The sequence below is a fragment of the Lonchura striata genome, chromosome 4, assembly GCF_050655825.1.
Source record: "Lonchura striata isolate lonStrDom1 chromosome 4, ASM5065582v1, whole genome shotgun sequence".
Taxonomy (NCBI): domain Eukaryota; kingdom Metazoa; phylum Chordata; class Aves; order Passeriformes; family Estrildidae; genus Lonchura; species Lonchura striata.
The window spans coordinates 22,002,740-22,025,613 of record NC_140706.1 but is presented as its reverse complement, the minus strand read 5'-3'; the positions used below and the strand labels follow the sequence as shown (position 1 = coordinate 22,025,613).

The window sequence follows — 22,874 nt, the reverse complement described above, 5'->3', positions numbered from 1 at the left end:
GCTGGCAGCTAAGCCCCACGCAGTTGCTCGCTCCCTCCCCCCGGTGAGATGGGGGAGAGAATCATAAGAGTAAAAGTGAGAAAACTCGTGGGCTGAGTGAAATACAGTTTAATAAGGAAAGCAAAGGTTCTGCACACAGCACAGCAAACCAAGGAATTCATTCACTGCTTCCCATGGGTGAGTTGATGGTCAATCCCCAGGAAAGCAGCGCTCTGTTGTGTACGATGGTGACTGTGAAGAAAATGAGCTCTGCCTCAGCCAAAACCAGCACAAGACCTTAAAGGCCTAAATAGATGTAAAACATGTAATACTGAGGGTATAGGTTGATGTCCTCTACATTTTTTTTTAAATATCTGAACTGGAACACTTGTTTCTTTTTTCCTGAACACTAACTTTGCTTAAATGGCTTCGTTTTTTTTTTTTTTTTTTTTTTTTTTATGATCAGGGAATATTTAATATCCTTTTCTAAGAGGTTTCTTTCCTTTGGAAGGGTGTCTTGAAAATTGATAATTTTTTTCTGAGATGGGTTTTAAGTATGTGATTAAAGGAATATACTTCTGTCCTGTGTTGATCATGGCCAAGCTAGTATTGTTTTAATGAAAATTATTTTTCTCAAATGAAGAAAACAAGTCGATTTGGGTTGGTTGTTTTGGGGTGTTTTGTTACTGCTATTCAGGGAATGATTTTTCTTGATTTTTTCTGGAAGAAATAAATTCATATTTTGTGTCACCTTAAAATTGCTGAGTAAGAACTTTCTTTAGCATTGTCTATGTCAGTGAAAGTTGAGATAAATGTGAACAGGAGTTTGAGTAAAGGTGAAAAATATGTGAGTGCTCTGAGATGATGATGCTTAATGATTTTGAACTGAGAACGACATATTCATATGTTTTAATAGTTATTTTTATGTGATTTTTAGTGGTTTAGTGTGGTAGGAAATTAGGTTGGTGGTTAAGTTTCTTGCATATAAAGGCAGGAATATCTGGTTGTGGATGCCAAAAACTTCCAATTATATGTAGGAAGTTAAATGTAGAACATGTTACAAAGAAAAGGAGCTGTGGGTTAGATCCTTAGCTCCTCTTGGAGCACAGTGATTGATATCAGGTAGGTGCATGATCCTAGATAAAAGACCTTATCTGATAACTGAGTGATTCTATATTCTCTCAAATATTATATTGAAAGTTTTTATTTTTCAGTTAGCTGTTTTTAGAAGATAGTGGTGAGGGGTGTTAATCTTTCTAGATTCTGAATCCGGAATAATATATCAATCTGGGAGGCTACCAAAAGGGAAAAATAAGATCTATGCCTATTAAAATATTTTGTATAAAAAAAGAGTTTTTTAGTGATTAAGAGATTATTTTGTTACTTTTTCTCTTCAAAACTTCTAAAGGGCAGTTGACTGGTAGGAAGAAAGAAAATATTTATTGACCTTTTACAATGGCTGTTAAAATCCAATACTTCAGTTCAAGCTGAACTGTATATCACTGAATAACCTTGAACCATCTTTAGTGATCCTTCCTATGTACCTTGAACATCCTTTGAGTGGAGTGGCAGAATGTAGTACACAGGGAGGATCCATTCCCACACCAAGTGTTTGAACACTCTACACAATGCAAGGTTGCTGCTGAAGTGTCATAGTGGTTCATGAATCTTACTAAATTCAACTGAAGTAAAAACCAGGTTTTTATGTTTGTTAAAAGGAGCAATGGGTTAAAATATTACCCCAGCTAAATCTATTCAATATAAAATGGCTAGAAGAGCTTTGACAAGCTCATTAAAATTAATATGAACATTTCAATGGGGCAGACTGGCTGATATAAATTATTCAGGGAAAGTAATTATGCTGTTCAACAAAGCATGCTTTATTTTTTTTTATTAAAACACAAGCAAAATTTAACTAGTAGCTAATTTCCATTTCACTCTGAATTACTAGTTTTATCTTCTGGGGGTTCCATAACAAAATGAGCTACAATAAACACACCCTGAATTACAGCATTGAGGATCAGTGAACTTTATTGCCTCGGGTATCCATGGTTACCAGTCACTGAAGAACAAAAGAGACAAAGATTTGACAGTAGTTTATTGTCAGCCAGGAAACCCAAATCATGTTGATTTTATACCTGCTTTAGACATGAACTGAGGCTACTGCCTGCCAGGTTTAGGAGTGTGTATGTGTGTCTGTCCTTGTTACACAGTTTGTAATGTGATAAGCAGGAGCCTGCTTGCAAGAGGTGGATTGAGAAACCAGTATAAAGGATATGTTGATAATTCCTGTCCAGTTTATATCAGTTTGTATAATCTAGGAACACAAAATTGTACAACAAATTTCTCTCCTTGTGACTTCAGTTGTCCACTGTTGAATACTGCTCTTCTAAAACCTTTCATGGACTTTAAAAACTGCATTTTAAAATGCATGTAGTATTTAGTCCTTTTAATCCTGCTGGAAGATTGTGATAGCTAGGGATGTACTTCTAATTCTTTATCTGTTTATATTCTGCAAAAAAACAGTATTTGTCTAACTGAAAATAACTTTACAAAGATTCCTAGATTCCTTTTTTTTTTCTTTTTCTGGTTAAACAAAACTTTTTTTTAGTTTCCTTTAAAGAATCTTTCTCCCTTTCTCTGCTCTTTTACTTATTCCATCTCTGCAGAAGGGCTCAGCAAAGATTTGGTACTTTAAATACAATCTGTTAGAAAACAGATGAGCAAAACCATGCACCATGCTGCAGAGGATGTCTCCTCAACCTCTTCTAGCCTCTTAGAAATATTTTCTGAGTATTTATTATTACTGGGATTTTATTTATATTTGAACAGCAATTATGATAAACATGTGAAGTTCTTGATTAAAGCTCACAGCACTTATATTGTATGTAACCAGTGAATTAAAAAGACTCCAAACCAAGGCTTGAGGGCAAAATAAATGGGGTAGAAATGGTTGAGTAAACCCACATGAGCTTAGCTGACTTTACATGTCAAGTCAATGTAGTTTTACCTTGTCTTCCCTCTTTAGTTCTAAGCTATTCAGCTGTATGCACCCCTCTTGGTAACATTTGCTTTTGGAACATTTTGAAAATTGTTTATGTAGTTTAAAAAAAAATAGCAGGATGCTTTCACTGTTTTTCCTCCAGCCTGACAAAAAATCTAGAGTTTTAGGAGTTTCTCTGTGTGTAAACAGACATGACCTTAAGTATTCTCCATTTGAATTCAGTTTTATAAGTATTATCAAATCAGTTATTGTATCAGCTTAATTTATTTATTTTCAAATATTTGCAGTAAACATCTTGATTTTTTGCAGCATCTTGTGTTGTATGAGAAATGACATTTAATAAAAAATTCCTAAGAGAAATTCAGAGAACATAAATTGGCTCCCTTCATTAGTAATTATTCACTTACCTCAAATAAGTTTAGTAGTTTCTTAAAATCTTTGGAATTATGTAGAAAATTAAGGTCTTCTAATTTTATTGCAAGTTTCCTAATTTAAAAATAATTTAATCTTTCTTTTAGAAGTAGAACACTCCAAAATATTTTTACACATTTGACTCTCTAGCACTTCAAACTTTTTTATCCCTTCAAACTATTTTTATTAATTTACTTAATTCTTCAGGCATGGACACTGATTTTAACAAAATATTAGTGTTAATAGAATGAAAATTTCCTATTTCTGATTGCTTAATATCTGCATCTTGAATTATTTGCATCCCTTGATTTCAAAATACTCTAAAATGGAGTAACACATTAAGAGACAAGGGAATAATGTACAGTCTTTCAAGAGTTTCTCTTTCATTGTCCTAGTGAAATGACTTTTTACATACTACTTTTAGATCTGAAAATACAGAAAATAGTATCTTTGTAGAAGCTCTTCTGCAATATCTGCTGGCTGAATTGGCACTTGCAGTTTGAAAGTGCCACATAGTAATATTAATACTGGCTGGAGTCCTTCCAGTTCTATTAAACTCTTTCAATTCAATTTCTGATAAATAATTAGTCTGCTTGGGCCATAATCTGACAAAAGGATATTTCTGGAAGTCATACCATCCAAATTTGACTTCTAAATAGAGTATAATGATGAAAAAGGTTATGTATGGATTTTTAAATATAAAAAGAAGTTGAAGACGCACTGTTTTTTCCCACTTGGGAAGCTACAGCACAAAAGAACAATGGTGTGGTAGGTGTTTAAAGGCCAGAAAAAGGTGAGTGAGATGTACACATGTAAGACTTCATACAATGCTTTGAAAAATCTTCTGTCAAGGGGTTATACCCACTGTGAAATAAAGAAATTATATATATAATGAAGAGTTTGCGAGTATACGAATTTTTTAAAAGACTACAAATAGGGTTACAATAGCGATGATTAAATCTTATCTTTCACATAGACTAGAGATAAGAACAAAGTCTTACACATGCATTATTATAGAATAATTTCTCTTATGTTTATGACATTTTTATTTTTCAGGGGAAAGGGTGGAACATGAACTCTGCTTTTCTATTCTTGTGAACTTTACTATGATTTATTATAATATCACGTTAGATTTCTAAGCCATAATAAGTCTTTTGCTCATCTCTAACAGTATATGAGAAAATTAAATTTTTTCTAAGGAATTGTGAATATTGCATTTCTTTGGTTGACAGATTTTCTGATTGTATTGGAGGTGCTCAAGGACTTCTTGTTGTGTCTTCAGGTAAAGTGCAGAGATATTACGGAAAGGAGGGAAAGATTTCAACTGAGCGATTTTATGCCACTTTCCTGAGTCCCTCTGCCTTTTCAGGGGTTTATCTCACTGCATTTGAAGACCTGCTCACTGAAATGAGCTGTTGTGAAAGCTGGAAGGAGCCTTTTCTCCAGCTCTCCCACCAAACTGCTCTGCATGTAGGCTCCCTCCCAGTTTATTTTGGAGAAGCTTTTAAATTGAGACTCTTGTGCTTGAAGATGACTTCACTATAGATAGTTCTGTGCAAACAGCACTTACTGAAGGCTATCTAAAGAAAAAAAAGGACTCATTTTTGAAAGGGGCTTGCATGGGATACTGATTAAATAGCATCTTCAGTTTTTTAATTAAACATCTGTTGTATTAATCAGTTTATTGACCCTGCTCATTGAGTCCTATTTCACTAAGTAGAGGCTTCATGTTCTAAATGTTGAATAGGCAAAGTCTGCTTTATGCCTTTGCACTTCATTATCTCAGATGCGGTTGGCAATCCATCCTGTAACAATGTAACAAAAAGAATATTTGTTTTCCTGCCTTTTTTATTTGACTAACTGTTCAGTACTTAAATATTGAACTGCTGTCTTCAGTTAGCCAAATTATAGTTGTCTAGGTGATTTCTTTCTGAGCAACTGGCTTCCTTTCTTAGCTCTTTTTTCCTTTCAGTTGCCTTCACTGTTTAGCAGAAATGCAGAATTTCATCTTTTCTTTAGAGTTAAAAACATACACATTCGAAGCCATAAAGTTTATGTATTGCTTTTTGTCGTCCATATTGTTTTATAGTCAATAAAAACACATAGCACAGAAGTAGATTTATCCCATGCAGTTCTCATTCTTTTCCACATTTTGTCTGCACTTCAGAGTTTAAATCTCACTAAGGGAGCCCTTTCATTTAGGAGACAATATCTGATTGCCTGAAAAGCAAAGATCAGTGTTGACAGTAGTTAAGAAATTGGACTTTCCACATGAATACTTGAACCATATCAGCCTATGACTGGCATAATAAATGATACTATATGCATGTATTTTTTGTTAGACAAAGATGCCATCTCGTGGTAGAATGTTGGAAGTTGTCTAAAACAGTTTTAATTTTAGTGGAGAAATGAAGTCAGATTTTTAGCAATATTTCCATCATGCACTGAACCATGATCCTAACTGAAGATATCTGATAAGTTAGCAAGTGAATATTTAGTCTTTATGACAAGTGCTTGATGGCAAAAAGTGTTCAGCATTGGGAAAACGGTGATAATTCTTTCCTATAATAAGAAGTCAGCTTATAGGTAAAAGACCCTCTTTATTAAAAAAAAAAAAAAAAAAAAAAAAGGATGGTTGTTATGTTTCATTCTCAGAGAAGGGGTTAAATTACTCATAGATTTGTCTTACATCTAAAAACTGATAATAACATAAGATGAGACATTAGTGACTAGAGGAATAAAACTAATTAATACTATTCCTATTTATCTTTCCTTTTACCATGCAATTTTCTCATTTACAGTAGCAATTTGTAAATGTTGCAAATATACGTCCTCCATAAATAAAATACACAGACTATGTATCACAATTAAATTTTGCCAGCAAGACATACAGGTTTTCTCAATAGCCTAAAAATTAATTAATTTTGGACCAATAATGTTTTGATTGAAATTAATATTTAGATTTTATATTATATGATTAAAGGAGAGATGAAAAAGGAAAATAATTGGTGCATTGAATAGGTATTAGAAGAATAACAGTAATTAATTGTGCACAGGTGGATTTGAAGAAAGAGGCATCTGTCACACATTTCTGAAGCAGTAGGGAAGTCACACAGATGTGACAGCCTGTGTAATCACAATTTGAGTAAGTACCAAGGAATCTTGCTCTCAGAAGTCTTCTTCACTGAGTCTTGCCAGCTACTTTTTTCCTTTAACAGAAATCAATTTTAGTGTTTAGGTAAATGTTTGGTGTATTTTATGAGGAGGATAACTGAAGATGGTAAATTAAATATTGTTTCAGTAGAAACACCATTAGAGAAGACCAACTTTACTCTTGCTCTGACTTAAAAATCAGATTAGTCCTACTAAGCATTTTGGAAATAAAGGAGTTTTTACAGATTGAAAACATGAATAAGGAATGACACAAATACTTATGGTTTACTATCTATACCTTCAAGAACTTAGTATAACAAATAAAATGTCAAAGCCATACATTTTAGAATTTTTATGAAGAAATAGTTCTTTTTCTGTATTAGATGGTAACCTAAAAGACTCCATTAAAATGACAGTTTAAAGTGAGGAAAAAAATCTCTTAAATTCAGGAAAGAGATTTCATATTCACATGACCTAACAGTGAAAAATTGTATGATATTCACAAGGATGAAAAATATTAATGGAGAATATAAAAGCAGAATTAATTACTAACAAATCTGAAAGTAAGAAGTTACCTCTGTCTGTACATTAGGCTATAATCTGAAGAATTTGGTAGTTATTAAAACTGGACATAGAGTAACCCATATATTATGAAATTATTCATATGATTTTGATATAATGAATAATTTCTAATGTTTAAGATATGTAGAAATATTGTGTTGACTGCGTATGACATGTGCAAAGAGTTATAGTTCTTAGAAATCCATGCAGATGAGTCTGTAATTATTCATACCTATATTTTTAATATCTGATTTTTCCATATAAGAAGTGCTCACTTTTATCAAGCAAGGACATGGCTATTACACTTTGCTTTAGTAAAGTGGTTGCAAAGTAACAAATAGTCTTCTCCTGAATGATATCCCTGTCACTTGTTCATCTAGAGTTTCATGGAAATATTCATACACTTCAACAAGAAAGAAGATAAATTGGGCTGTGAGTTGCCAGTGATTCTGTCAGGTGAACACCTTATTTTGCCACTTTAAACGAAGTTCTTCTGAAAGATCACTTCTGCCACTCTTCTGCAAATAGCGAGACAAGAGCTGCTGTTTATCAGCCGACTTTGGAAGAGTCTTATTCCAGCAGCAAAGCAGCTCATAGATCTGGTGTGTTAAATTATCAGGGCACTTCAGGCTAACAAGCTGAAGCACGCTCCGTCGAACAGGTAAACATAAAGCAAACAATGATGTATTATCTTCTGCAAGCTCTTCTGCAAGCCAGAACAGCAACTTGTCCCACAGGGCCTCTGAAGGGCAAAAATTAGTGAAGTAAGAATAAATCTTACTTTTTTTTTAAAAAACCTTTTAAAAGCTGGCAGTTCAGTGGGTAAACTCCCCAGCTAAATAGGAGGTGTTTTATACTTTGGTGGAAACATCATTCCATCTTATTTCCAGTGCCATTTTTGGTAACTGCTCTGCAGTATGAATTGAATTTAGTCAAGAGCAGATTCAGCAATGATCTATAATCTTTGGAAGTGAGTGGGGAAAATTAGCAATAAAATAAAAGGGTTTTAGTATGTACTGCAACGGATTCATCAATTATATTGGAGCTTTCCAGTACAAACTGGATTTCCTTATACACAAAATTATTTGCTGTTAAAGCATCCCACCACAACAGTATCTTACAAGAGCTGTTGCATTTCCTGGTAAAAAGATCACTTTTCCCTTGATTACCTCTTAACACATTAACTATTTCCTTTCTGAATATAGCATTTTAAAGTGTCAGTAACAGCTGAAACAAACTCTGAAATTAAAAAAAAAAATTGCAAGCATAAGCCTTTTTTATATTGATATTAATTTAGTGGTTGTTTTCTTACCTGATGAATCAGAAAAAATTCTTTTTGTACTTCGTGGATGGTGGATCAATTTTTCATGCTATTGAAGAAAATGTGTTGAGGAAGGAGAAATGATGAAGAGGTGAGGCATATGATTTGGGAGTGGATTGCAGTAAAATCTTGGGGATTTAACTCTTAGCATTTAAAATTTGTTCTACTTACATAGAATATTTTTGTTATTATTTAAAACCAATTAACACCAGCAGCAGGTATAAAACAGTATATAGGTATTAAAATAAATTAATAAAATTTTAATCTATCAAATGGGAGTATAATGTCTCTTATAAAAATTTCATCCTTCATGCAGTGTTACAAATGTTTGATTAATAGCATTATGCCATAAATGTATAGAACCTTCGTAGATACTACAGATTCTAATTTTGAATACTGCATTAACTTTGTCTTCCTTTCAAGAAAAAGAACTATTTTTAGGTATGCACTAGCTATTGTTAGAGCAGGTAACCACGTTGTATTTGTAGCTATAGTTACTCATTTTACATAGCTTTCAATAAATCATCATGAAAAATCATCAAAATTCAAAAGATAAGTTCCATTAAAAAGTAGAAAGTTTTTCCTCTTTCTTCCTCTAAACATTGTAGAGAAAGAAAAAATACTTTGTCCTGTTTTACCTATGTCTGAGAAAGATGAAAGTCTTCTGGGCTTTAGTGTTGTTTCCTATTGCATATAGAACAAGAAATTACTTACATAAGCACTGAGAAGAAAAAGAGATTAGTTTGTATTAAGTGAAATTCAGAATTTTTTTTGTTCAAAAATGAAATTATCCTCTTTCAATACCCATGTTACTTTTGTCACACACATTCAGTTGTATTATCTGGGTGTTTATTCACATCTCTCCCAAAGAAATTGCCTGAAGTTTATTCACTGATCTTCTGTTTTTTATTTGGGAATTAAGAGCATGAAACTCTGACTGGAAAAGTAATTCTTTTCTTTCTTATATATTAAGCATTATGGAGCTTATCTTAATCACTTCTATAATGCAGTCTTTAAAAATGTCCAATATTTGGAATGTCTCAAATGTACTGAGCTGCACAGCTACAAAGTCAATATATTCATAACTATTGCCTATTTTGAATTAAACAACTTTTCATCAGGCCTGTATGCAGTTGTCTGTGAGGTGATTTAGTGTGCACAGGATGCACACATTACATGCTGCATGGCAGTGCAAAACCATCCTGTGCTGTACTGTTCTGGAGACCTTGGAAGGTAGACTAGGTGACCTTTAAAGGACCCTTCCAACCCAAATTGTTCCCTGATTCTATGATCTGAATCTGCCTCGTTCTGCATGCTTCTACAGCAATTCTGTCATTGGACGTGTCCCAGTGTGAAGATAGAATGACACGGCTAAAAAGCTCTCAGAATAAAAGGAATATAGAGCTCTTCCAGAAGGGGGCATTACTTTTCTTCCAAGACAGCTTTCTCTGGCTTTGTTTAATGATGCATTTGTATTTAAACTTATTTTCAATCATTAATGAGAATTTACCACCTCAAAGGTCTGTTTTAGATTTTCAGAGTTACTGTAAATGAACTCAATTATCCATGCATTGACTTTAATCTGAACCACTTTATGCTACTTAATGTTAAAATAGTAGTAAAAATTATAGAATTGAAAATTAGTATTCTCTAAAAATAGTGTAATATTATACAATGCATTAGATCTAAAACAGTAAATTGCCTTTAAAGATTAAGTGTCTGTGGTGAAGTGCTAAATTCACCCACGGTTCAGCTGCACTGGCATGTGTTCCTGCTGTTCTGGTTGACAGCTTAAGTAAAATACTCTTAGCAGTCAAAGCAGTTTTCTAGTCTGGAAGGCCCTTCAATTAGCCATGCAACTGGCTTTCTGAAACAGGGAATAACGTGCTATTCTGTTGATAGACAGACATTAGACATAAAACTTCAGCAGAATAGTAATTTCATAATGTCTATATGCATTACAACAATCTATTTTTGCAAAGCATTCCCAGCAAGTAACATTGATGTGCTCTGTCAAATCCTCACACATGACCAGACTCTAGCAGCATATCAAACAGAACAGAAAAGGAAAAAATAATCTTTTACCTCCTTAACCTACTGTGTTACATAAATACAAAATCTTTGAAATCAGTAGACATACACACACATACTTGACATCAAAACTTAATGCACTGTATCTGACTTGTGTTGAACAAAATAGGTTAGAGGAACGGGTATTTTCTGTTGCTGGGGAAAGGAAAGCACCATAAATAGGAATCATCTATGAAAATCAGATTACTTCTGTTTAAAGTAAAAACTGATGTGAATATTTGCAAAGTAAACAAACACTATTTTCACCACTGTCAACAATATATTTGTAAGTGGATAATGAGGGCATATACATATATGAAACGCCTTATGATTGTACAGTTACTGCCTTCTTTACAGAAGAAATTTAGATGGGAATTTTACAGAAATTAGTGAAAATGTAGTATCAGAATGGTTGCCTTAAAAAGATTCCATCTGTCTTTGTCACAGCCAAAACCAGACATTCCAGATTCTTTTAACTATCTGGAAAAAAAATGAGAAAAGTGTGAAGACAAATTCAAAAAGAGAAAAATGCTACTGTTTGTCATCAGAGATTTAGACTGTTTCTGTAGATATTTTGATATTACAATGTAGGCAACTTTGATAGCAGCAGTTTAGTGGCAGCACTTTGTGCAGTATAGTGTGCTGGCACACAGGCTCTTTGAAAAGTTTACAATGAGATTTCATTGCAGGAATATTAACGATTAATTTATATAGCATTAGCTTTCACCAGAGATGGAGATAATTGCCCATGTAACTGTACTGCAGAGGCTAATCAGCAATAACAGAATAATCAGGTGATAGGTGAAAGACAGGTTACACAAACCATTTAATGATCCTAAAATTTGCAATTCTGTGCTCCCAAGATAATGAAACAAGAATGATACACCTGAAACTTCAGTAATAATTCACAATATCATAATAATTTCTCCCTTCCAGCTGGGGGGAGTAGATGGGTGAAAATTTTCTGCTAGAAATTTCTCCATTCTTATACTTGGATATGAGTCCCTCCCTACAGCTAAGAGAAATTCTGAGAATGTTTGCACATTGATGATGCTCCAGAAGTCCATCAGTGACTGCTGTGTTAATCTGTAAATCAAAAATCATACCAAGATCCTTTTTCTAATAAATATATGGTAAGGCAAAAAGGGAAATGTCTCTAATATTATTGAGTGAGAAACGCACCTTTGGCAATGTTAATGCTAATTTGCACAGTGGATACTGGTGTTGATATTCATCATAGGGTAAGGTTTGTTCCCATTTCTTTGGTATCATCTCTTTGGTAATTTTATAAAACACTGCTGCTCCTTTGTAATGAGGTGAACTGTGGTTACCAAATTCATCCACTTCCTTGATTTGGTGCTCCAGCCTTGGCTGTCTTTGTGAATGAAAAATCAGTCTGTAGACTTTCCTGAAGTCTTCTCCATTCTCTGCAGTCCATATAATAAAATTTTAATTTTTTTTTTTACCCTGCATTCAGTTGCATGGCATCTAAAAATGATTTATTAGCATAAGTCAAATAAAAGTAATTATATAACATTTGGTTGTTCTTTATCATTATTATTACTTTATTGAACATCTGAGTTCAGCCTGCTTCAGTAGTAGGCCTATCTTTGTAGCTGGCTTTCTTAGCCATTTAATAGCTGGCCTAAAGAGGAAGTGCTGAAAGCAGTGTTAAAAGTTGAAAATAAAGGAATAGAAAAGGAGATATATACATAATATAGAGAAGAATAAAAATAAAGGGGTGCTGTGAATGGAATTAGAAGTATATGCTTTCTGGTTATTCAGGATGGATGTCTATCTGTAGCAACAAAATGAATGGGAGCAGAGGGGTAGATGCATTTTTAGGTTTTCTAAATCTATTTATTTGATACATCTATAGACACTGTCCTTTGTATATATGAGCAGCCCATTTCTCATGGGCTGGAGACTTCTCTTGTTGAAGAATATTCCTTTCTTTAGGGTACATGCAGTTTTCAATGAGAGAGTTTATGTACAAAATGTTCAGAGCACCAAATACATATTTATACGTTCATTCTAAGACAGAAGAGACTATATGCAATTTAGGGTGAAAACCTTTCAGAGGCTTCTTATCTCTTTTCCCTTTAAGCAAGATTGAATGGTGGCAGCCATGACCTGGAATTTTCTAGGCTCTTTTCTAGGCTCCTAACAGAAATGGCATAACTCTCTCTCATCACCTCAATTCACAGTGCAACTCACATCAGGCAATATTTTGCCTTGGTTTCTTGCTCAAAGTGAATTTACTCAAACAAAACAGCAGACAGAAACCTGTCCTGTTAAAATAATTCTTAAAATACCATGTGTTTCTGAGGAACCAGATTTTACAGAATTCACAGGGGTTTAAGAGATTGCTAAAGATATCTTGTCCAACCGTCCTGCTCAAAGCAGGGTCACCATTACTCAGGAGCATGTTCAGGTAGTACATTTTCTTTACAGTTGGAGCAATTTCCTATTAAGCTCCACATTCCTTTCTTTGACAAGAAACAAAACACTGAAATAACTAAATGTACTGTGAGTAACTTCAATCTACATGTGTTCCCATACAGATGCATTAATCAATTCCCTTACCTGAAGCATAAATATTTCCTCTAAATATAAAATGAATCTGCTCTCCTTGTCTTAATGGGAACTGTTGTGTAGGTTCTGGGGGACCAAAATAACCCTCCTCATGGAGATTTTGAAGTTCATTGGTCAATTCTCTGGATGCAGACAGCAAAACTACTATTTTGTATGGGTCTTCTCTTTTCTGATACAGTATCACATTAGCCATCGTGCTACGGAGAGCTTCTTCCAGAGCCTGAGCAAAGAGGAGAAGATACCTGCTTTCCAAAGGGAATGCAAGGCGAATGACCACAAAGCTGTATTATGAAAAAAAGAAAAAAAAGAAAGAAAAAAAATTAAATTAAACTGCTTTATTTAAAATAATTTATCAACTAATAATTTATTCTTAAAAATAATATGGGGCTCAGTTTCCAAAGGAACTTTTGCTACCTTATTTTCATCCTTGTTTTCAACACATGAAGAGGTGGAAATTTGCTTGTGTTTGTAGTGTAGAGTACGAGACTATGTAGGTATGATTTAAAATACATATTAATTTTACATGAAAGTAAGATAATATTTCATAATAAGAATTAAACAAAATGTTTTTTTAGTTAGAGAACTAAATCACATTTGCCAATTAAGATTGATATCTGCATTTCCTGTTTCAAGTTTCCATGTACTACATTGTGTACATTCTATAAATGAAAAAGTTAGGGTTTTTTTAATTATGAGCAACAACTCTAGGAGCAAGTTAATGGTTAAAAATTGATGATTTCTTAACACTACTAGTTTCCACTTATTTGTAAGCATGGAACTAAATATTTTAATAAATAAAATTTTGTTAAATTATTCATACATTACCTTTCTAAATGCTCATTTATTTCAAAATATACAAGCCCATTCTGTGCATTCTGGATAATAACATCATCAAACACCTTCCACCCCTCTTTTTTGTTTCCATGACCTAATAATTTCAAAGTTTCACTGAGATTGTCCCCACTTCTTCTCACAGAAGTGCTCACAGCCCTGGAAAGCCAGATAATTACAGAAAAAATAACATTAAAATAGTTCTGCAGAAAGAGTAACCTTGTGTTTGTAGCCGTTTTCCCCTCTGCTGTCCTTGATGACTTTTTCTGGTTTATAGACCTTGCTTAAAATCTGTATCTGGAAAGATACTCCAGAGTATGTGAATGATAAAATTATTTAGGGATTTTTCTTCAATTTTGCATAAACTGCTGAAACATATATTTTTTTTTCCCCAGGAGTCTCTATGTTTTAATGCTTTTCAAAGACATGTCAAAAAGACTAAGTTTTAGAAATATTGTACTGCATACTTCGAAAAAATCTGGACTTTTGTTTAGTGCATAAAACTGACCTACCATGAACCATTGTGCCATGCATTTTGATTCAGGCAACTATTGGAATGTGTAGAAGTAGAAATGAGACTCAAATCAACTTGGTGTGTTATGAACAGAGCAGCTTTAAGTCATGTCTATTCTTTGTGTTCAATTTTTGACTTTGGTGAAAATGCCTGAATATTTATTGGTGAAAAGACCTTAAGTCTTCATTCTGACGCCTGCCAGAAATGTAGTGGTCAGCATATTTAAAGAATAACCATGAAATACTGTATTAATTTTTCTGGTGAAACTATAGCATGAAAATTTTGAGGGTTTGCTCTAGTGTTTCTAAAAAAGCTCATAGGTATTGCAGTCTATATTAAAGAACAAATACATTTTTTACTACAAGAAAATACTACAATTATTAAAATTCATTGATTTTGATGTTTTAAAAAGTGGTGAATTTGAAGTGAGGCTCTTACCGAGTATAGTATGCTGCACCAACCCTCTTTACTGTAGCACTAATGGCTCTTGCATGTTCTGTCTCATCTCCTTGCCTTTTTTTGTCTGGGTTGGGAGGACAGGGTAGAGTAATAGTGACTGAGCTGTTAAAAGGTTGGGCTGAAGGGTGCTGGACATGAACCAGTGCACTAGTAGATATCACTGAGTGATACATATCATGTCTTGCTTTCAATGCTGAAACCAATGATGGCTCAATTGGCTGAATCTAAATATAGAAAGAAATTGTACAATCAACTTGCAAAAAATAAATCTTCCATTACATACCTGGACTTTTTAAGGAATTGGTTTATCTTTTGGAGTTGGCTAGGCTATCCTCTCTTGAACCCAAAAAGAACCTTACCCAAGTAACAGCACTTTATACATAGCTCAGAAAAATGCTTGGAAGTCATCAAAAACTGGAACTTATATTGCCTAAAATATTTATATTGTTTTGTTCCTGATGTGAGTTCAAGTTTTGAAACTCATGAGCTTCCTCAGATTTTGAAAACTTTCTGACATTTTTTCTAATCTGTATTTTTTCATAATTTTAGTTTCTCCATACTTCCAAATTAACATCTTAATGGGGAAAGTGATAAATATAACAAACTGAGACTATACTCAGCCTAAGACTAATACATGATAAAAACCTTTGGTTGCACTTGCTGGCACCAAGGACAGAAATGGTGAGAGAAATGAGTCAGGTGAGAGAAATGGTTCCATTAACTTGACCATTGGGCCAAGCAATTAAAGTTTTGAGATGACATATCTATATTGAAAATGACTATATTTTATGAACCATAACAAACAAACGTAGATAGATATTTTTTAGCTAAAGATATCCCTGACATGTGGTTTTAACAAAGCTAACAGGAAATCTGCATGTACAGGATGTGAAGCTGCAACCACTGTTCGTAGACTTCTGATATTGGAAGAGATTGCACTTTAACATCATTAGCATACTCACTTCAGAGCTGATCAGATAACAGGTTTATGGAACAAATATCATGTATTTCAAGCTTACCTTTAACTGCATAGGTGCTGGAGAACTGAATGCTTCTGGATGGTAACAGAAAGAGATTCTAGAATCCATGTTCAGCTTTTGCAAGAGTCCTACCTTTGGAACAGTAAATGTTTCCTTCTTTAAGCATGACAACACAGAAAAAACACCCAGATGATAAATTTTCACTTCTGCAAAGCTTTCCTGAATAAAGAGAAAGTGAGGTTAGAGTATTGGAAAAGGAAACTGTGTTTTACAGTTTGAGAAGGCAACATTCTCTATAGAGCAAAGTTTGAAATGAAAATAAATTGAATATTATTACTACCTGTATGCCCAAGTACCTGATCTCTAGTCATCATGTGAGGTTATTCATATTCCAGTGTATGATTGGAGTGAAATGAAATAGACTTAGAAACTGGGTGATGAATCTGGTCCAATACAACACTTCTGCATTTAAAAAAAGGGAACAATCCTGTGTTCATTTGATATAGAGTTTGTACTTATTTATACTCATGGAACTGTGTTACTCTGTTGTGATCTAAAAGGACAGTTATTCCCCCTAAATTTTACTTTTATCAAACAATGCAATGCATTGCACTTATTTACAATAATTATGAAATATTTCTCAACCATTAGTATTGTGGGATCAAGCATTTGCTTAACACTGTAAGTGAAAAAAAGATTGTAATAAAATACTAATTTTCAAATAGTGCTTGAGAGAGTAGAAAGAAAAGTTCTGTTTAACCACACATAGTGGGCAGTATAATTTAATAATGACAACTCTACTTGAAAAACTCCAGAGACTTAACTGGGAATCTCAGACAATGCTTTTGCAAGCTTTGATGAGAGTTACTCACCTTATGGTTTCCTTGGTATCTTTGAAAAGAAATAGGAGTTAAGTAGTTTGATTGGAAGTTGGTATCTGTCACCTTAACCATAATCTCCCGATAATTTCCTCTGAAGCATGATATAAATGGAATTGCAATGTTGATAGGGAAAAGTAGTTTTTCATAATCATAACATTCAATACTGATGACATTGCTGACCAGCTCCTCAGAATCGTCCACCACCAAGGAACTAGAGTAATTGAGTATATTACACTTCAGATTCTCCAGAACAGTTGCAGGGGCTTTAATAAAACAGGCTATTTCCTGGGGGTTTTTTCCACTCCCTTTGACCAGAAATCTATTAAAAAAAATTATTTGTATTTTGAGTGGGGTAGCATCTTGTATTTTTAATTAAATACTTCAATGTAATTATGTGCTAAAATAAAGCATAAGAATACAATGCAGAAAAAAAATTTTAAGAATGAGAAATTATAAAAATGAGAAAATTATAAAAAATTTTCTGTTTAGCCTGTTTCAGAAGAGCTTATAAATTACTGTAAAACTGATGAATGGCGGTTCTTTCCTACTAATTTCCAACAACTTGAGGATTATTGACTTTTCTGGCTGTGACTCAGTCCTTCTCTGGCATAAAAATAAAATTATGCAAATAGAAACTTTGGGTTTACTTTAGACCAAAGGGAAAGATCTTCATTGTGTGTATTCAAATTGTAAACTGCTATTTATGTGCAAACCAGCATCTGTTCAGTACATGTGTATTGAGTTTCTGCACTCACACTTTTATAAGTTAATAAGCAATAATTATGTACATCTGTTCTTAAAAAAAGGAAGAATATGTGCTCACTCTTTGTCCATCCAGTATCTAGATTTTTGTACTTCTTCTGAATCACTCATAGAAGGATTCACATCAGGAAGATCACAGGTTTGTGCTGAAGGTGTGAAGGTACTTAAGTAATTTCTAAAAATATCATTATTTTTTTCCATTTTACTGTCTTCCATTTTCTCTGTCAGTTTGTGGTCTTCACTTTCTAGCACTTTTAAATTGTCCATGACTACTTCCTTTTTTTCCTGTTCAAAATTATTTGTGATGCTTCTGTCATGAATGTCCTTCAATGACCCAGAAAGAATGTCTTCCTCACTGCTTGTAAGAGCATCCTGAAAAGCCAGTTCTGGAGGCTTTTCAGTAACAGTGTCCTCTTCTTGGGCAGATTTGTTTACAGCTAAGGATGCAATTTTTCCTGCAGTTTTAATTTTACTTGTGTGGGTTTGATTACCATTTTGACTTTCTGGCTTGTTCAGAGTAGGAGTTCTTTGGAATTGCTGACTGGAACTGGAAGATGCTTGCACAGGTTCTGTTGCTTCTCCTTCCGAACAATGCACATCTGTTTGTCCAAAAACATTTTCACCAGTCTGGTTCTGACAATCACCATCGTGGCTGCAGCTCTTGTCATAAAATTTGTTTTCTGCTTCTTGAAGGTGTAAGATTGTATTTGTCAAATCCTCCTTCACTTTCTGCAGATAATCTATAACTCCATTGTATTCTGAGGCAAAAAATAAATAACCAGTTACATTTTGCTATGAAAGCTAAACAAAAAGATGAAAACTATTACACACATATTTATTGAATTCCATATAATCCCACAGTACCATTCAATATAAGAGGCATACTCTATTTTCCAGCTTCCATTTAATGTTTTTGCATATACTGCTATTCAGGTGAAGTCAATTTCTAAAGAAATGAAAATAGAAAAGTACATTTTTGTACTTGTCTAAGAACAACTTTGTGTTTATTTGTCAAAATTTTACTCTGGCAACTCTTTATGAACACTTTTCTAATGATCAGACACTAGCTAAATGCTTAAGGACAATCAATCCAAAGTATGGTATGGATAAAATATAGTTGAATCAATTTGGGAAGATCTTTAAAACTAAAGATGATATTTCCTGAAATTGAATCCTGTAAGATTATTATTCCTTTCTAATACTTCCTCAGTTTCCAAGTGACTTATTAGACTTTGACTATATTTGAAAAAAAAAAAAAGAGGAAGCAAATACATTTTTAAAGTATTATTTACACTGGTAGTTTCAAAAAATAAATATTATTTTACTGTTTTTCCACAGGCACTTTTGCAGTAGTGAAGAAATCCTAGACAGTTTAACAGGACTGAGAAATAAAAGGATTGGAAATAACCGAGTTTTGTTTGCAGAAGAGGTGGTAAAAGACCACTTTCCAGTTTCACTGTAAGGCAGAGTTCAAGCTTAGGCAAGACTGCCAAAATTTACATTTCCCCCTGAATTTTGCATTTTCTAAACAAAACAAAAAATCCTCAAGCAAATTGTATAGCCCTTTAAACTTCCCTAAAATCAAATTTGAAGATAAGAGGGTAATTCAAAACAACAGCATTTTCCTATGCTGTAAATGTGACTTTTATAATATGGGCAAGAAATGATACGGCCTTGTAACCATATACTAACCAATTGTGTCACATGGAAAGACACTTTTTCCATTCAATTACAAGGTTAACCATGAAATAAGTTTTCTTTTGTGGTTTTCCCCTCCTCCATTTCTTTCCTAACACTTTGTTTTCTGTGCTTTTTCTGATGTTTGATAATACAGCTTTAGAATAAAGAGGTCATTTATACGCAACTGTCTCCAAATGTCTTTTCTGAGTGTTTTTTAAGGGAATTTTTCAGGTGAGGAATAGTAGTTTTGGAAGGAAAATGATTCTTGGAAACCTGACATAAGAAGATTTTTAAAAAATCACAAAAAACCATGAGGCCAACAGGACAGTTACATTGCTTGGAGCCTAGAAGGAGGTCTTTTAAACCCAAATGTTTTGTGATTATTACAGACTTTATAAATCTGTGGGTTAAAACTCAAAAGCACAAGCATATGTAAACATTTCTGATTGTAATTTCTTTCTTTCTCTCTCTTTGCATCATAGAATCATCACAGAATGACAGAATGGTTTGGATTGGAAGGAGATGATCTTAAAGGTTCTTTCCAACCTTCCTTCTTGTTATGGGCAGAGACACCTTCTAGTAAACCAGATTGTTCAAAGCCTCATCCAGTCTGGCCTTGAACACTTTCAGGAATGGGACATCCGCAAGTTCTCTGCCTACTTCTCCCTCTTCCTGTGGCTCATTACTCTCCAAGTAAAGAATTTCTTCCTAACAGCTAATCTATATCTCTCTTCTTTTATTTTAAAACTCTTCCCTCCTATTCTTGCATTATATGTGATAGTGTCCATGTAAAATCACTCTTCCTCTTTTTCAAAAGGCCCTTTTAAGAATTAGGAGGATGCAACAAGGTATCCCCAGAGCCTTCTCAAGACTCTCTTAAGAGGACAGATACCCTGATCATCTTCATGGCCTTCCTCTGGACCTGCTCCAACAAGTCCACATCCTTGTGCTGGAGACTCCAGACCATTATGCTGTACTTAGGCGAGGACTCACTAGGGTGGAGTAGAGAGAGAGAATCTCCTTCCTTGATTGTTGGATACTCTTCTTTTGAGGCTTAATGCTGATAGACCTTAGATAGAAATTTTAGTTTTCTTTCCAGGAAGGTGTGTATAGGGAACTGTTAGGGAAAAACTGATGCTCTTGTTTGCCATTGCCCTGCACTCCTCAGGAAGGTGAGGAGGTAAAAGAATTGGGAATGAAGAAGTGAACTTCAGCATGGAAAAAATAAGGGGTGGAGGAAAGGATTTGTTTCAATGTTTTGCCTTTGCTTCTCACTATTCAAATATATTTAAATTGAAAATAAGTTAAATAAATTTGTTCCCTAAATTAAATCTATTTTGCCTATGATAGTAATTTCAAGTGATTTTCTCTACATCAACTCAGGATTTTTTCCCATCTTATTTTCTTTCCTTTTCCTGTTGAAGAGGGGATAGTAAGTTACTGGGTCCCAGTAACTTACTACTGGGTTGGCATCTGGTGTCTGGCCAAGATAATCCCCCTAAAGTATAGTGTATATCAAACTTTGAACAATTCTGTTTAGTTAATTTTACTTTAATAATTTTTTTGGTTGCAGAATGAGAATTATGAGTTTCATATTGAATCTCATGGAATGGACTCAAAACCCATGTGATACAACTGTGAGAATATGAATTAATTTAGTCAAATGAATTACCAAGCACTGAAATACTAACAAATGAAAATTAAGGTCCCCCAGCATCATCAGACAGCAGAACTCAGCATCTGACATACCCAGTGAGCCTGTTTACAGATAAGTCTTTCCATACTTGCCTGGACTTCCAGTCAGTTCCTTGGGTTTATCATGGAGAGCACTCAGCAAGTGGCAGGTGTCTTGAATAATTTCTGTAACATTCCCCAGCTGCTGGCTGAGAGATCTGCTCAAGTCTTTTGCTAAAGAGGTGAGTCCAAGCACATACTCCTCCAAACCTCCTTTATCCAGATCACTTTTCAGAAACATGTCTCTTGCTAGAAAGTTCAGGTAAGAGATTTTTCCTAGGACTTGTTCTGATTTCCCTGCAAGTGTAATCTTACTTTCAGCTATATCCATTTTATTTTCAGAATATGCTACTACAATTTTTTTTTTTTTTTTTGCTCAAACTCTTTCACAAGCTGTAGACCTTGGTTCAGGCTACTACACTGTTTAGCATTTCTTGCCTAAACAGAAATTTTAAAAGTACTGTATTCCACAAACCAAACTCTAGCTGAGAAACTCTGAGTTGATGTTGACTATTGAAAAGTTACTAGGTTACAGGAAGGAGTGGCTGTTCTGTAACCACAGGCAAGGATTGCCAGGAGACATCAATGTACACCATGCACCTTTGAGGGAGGTTACGTAACTCAGTTATGTAGCAGTGACTTAAAATTTCAGGATATCTGAGCAATTTCTTACTTCAGTGGCTACAAATGATTAGTACTTATGAAATCAAGTTTAATTGGTTATTTACAATTATATACTCACCAACAATGAAACACAGACACACAGAATCACTAGGTTGGAAGAGACCTTTAAGGTCATCAAGTCCAACCATGCCTTAACATCTCAACTAAACCATGGCACAGAGTCCTACATCCAGTCTTTGTTTAAACATATCCAGGCATGGTGACTCCACCACCTTCCCGGGCAGACCATTCCAGTACTTTATCACTCTTTCTGTAAAAAACTTTTTCCTAATATCCAACCTATATTTCCCTTGGTGCAGCTTAAGACTCTGTCCTCTGGTTCGGTCAGTTGTTGCCTGGAGAAAAGAGACCAACCCCCACCTGACTACAGCCACCTTTCAGGGAGTTGTAGAGTGACAAGGTCACCCCTGAGTCTCCTTTTCTCCAGGCTAAACACCCCCAGCTCCCTCAGTCGTTTCTCACAGGGTTTGTGTCCCAAGCCCCTCATCAGCCTCATTATTCTTATTCTCCTCTGGATGCACTCAAGCACTCAATGTCCTTCCCAAACTGAGGGCCCAGAACTGGACACAGCACTCACGGTGTGCCCTCACCAGTGCCAAGTTCAGGGGGAGAATGACCTCCCTGCTCCTGCTGGTCACACCACTCCTGACACAGGCCAGGATGCCCTTGGCCTTCTTAGCCACCAGGGCACACTGCTAGCTCATGTGCAGTCAACAGTATGCCCAGACATTTCATTTTTAAACACAGGATTCTATACCAGATTTCATGACAGCAAATAAGTCAGTAATGGCCACTTAAATTATAGTTGACTTTTCCAGGTTTTTACACTTCAGCAGTGTTAAAGAGAAAGTATATTTAGACTGTCTGGTGATCTGATGATCAGCATTTGAATGTCTCTAAATTCAGTGATTAATATAGGAAAACCTCTGTTTTAGTTAAAAAAAAATAGGCCCCACATCCTGTCTTTATTTCAGCCCCAGTACTGGACTATGAAAACCTATTTATTATATTTTGCTATCAATTCTCTGTTTCTCCTTAGCTGAAGAATGATGATCAATTATGTAAATGGAATTTCTTAATCTTTGATGTTGTTCATGGAATAGTCTTATAATTTAAGGCTCAGGTTTATGTACCATATTGACAGGTAATGTAACCTATCAATGTAATGTAATGTTAACTATATGTTATGTAATCATGATAATGTAACTATAGTCTTTGGGAACAGTCATGTGGCTTTTACTTGACACAAACTTCT

At 34.4% G+C, this 22,874-nt stretch overlaps 1 protein-coding gene across 10 annotated transcripts; it reads right to left on the bottom strand.

Annotated features, from left to right (window-relative positions):
• Window positions 1-444: 444 nt before the first annotated feature.
• DTHD1 (death domain containing 1) lies at window positions 445-22,025 on the bottom strand. Of its 10 annotated transcripts, none has more exons than XM_021533203.3 (10): window positions 20,990-22,014; window positions 17,583-18,279; window positions 16,751-17,078; window positions 15,918-16,097; window positions 14,878-15,122; window positions 13,920-14,084; window positions 13,086-13,375; window positions 11,682-11,926; window positions 8,421-8,478; window positions 445-7,850 (listed from the first exon to the last, which is right to left on the bottom strand). In XM_021533203.3, exons 1-10 carry the CDS (start codon window positions 21,264-21,266, stop codon window positions 7,561-7,563), a joined length of 2,775 nt encoding a protein of 924 aa, XP_021388878.3. In that variant the 5' UTR covers window positions 21,267-22,014; the 3' UTR covers window positions 445-7,560. The 10 variants fall into 10 exon arrangements, 8 of the variants coding, with proteins under 8 accessions (XP_021388878.3, XP_085434706.1, XP_085434708.1 ...); XM_085578580.1 differs by having other exon boundaries at window positions 16,751-16,970; XM_085578582.1 differs by having other exon boundaries at window positions 16,751-16,850.
• Between the last annotated feature and the right edge of the window lie 849 nt (window positions 22,026-22,874).

Bases quoted from the DNA above. Each gene is read 5' to 3' on its own strand.
- DTHD1 (XM_021533203.3), bottom strand. From the start codon at position 21,266: ATGGATATAGCTGAAAGTAAGATTACACTTGCAGGGAAATCAGAACAA. The intron at 16,098-16,750 runs GTGAGTAACTCT...CTCTTTATTCAG, and splicing joins GATACCAAGGAAACCATAAG to GAAAGCTTTGCAGAAGTGAA. The intron at 11,927-13,085 runs GTAAGGGAATTG...TATGGACTGCAG, and splicing joins AGGAAATATTTATGCTTCAG to AGAATGGAGAAGACTTCAGG.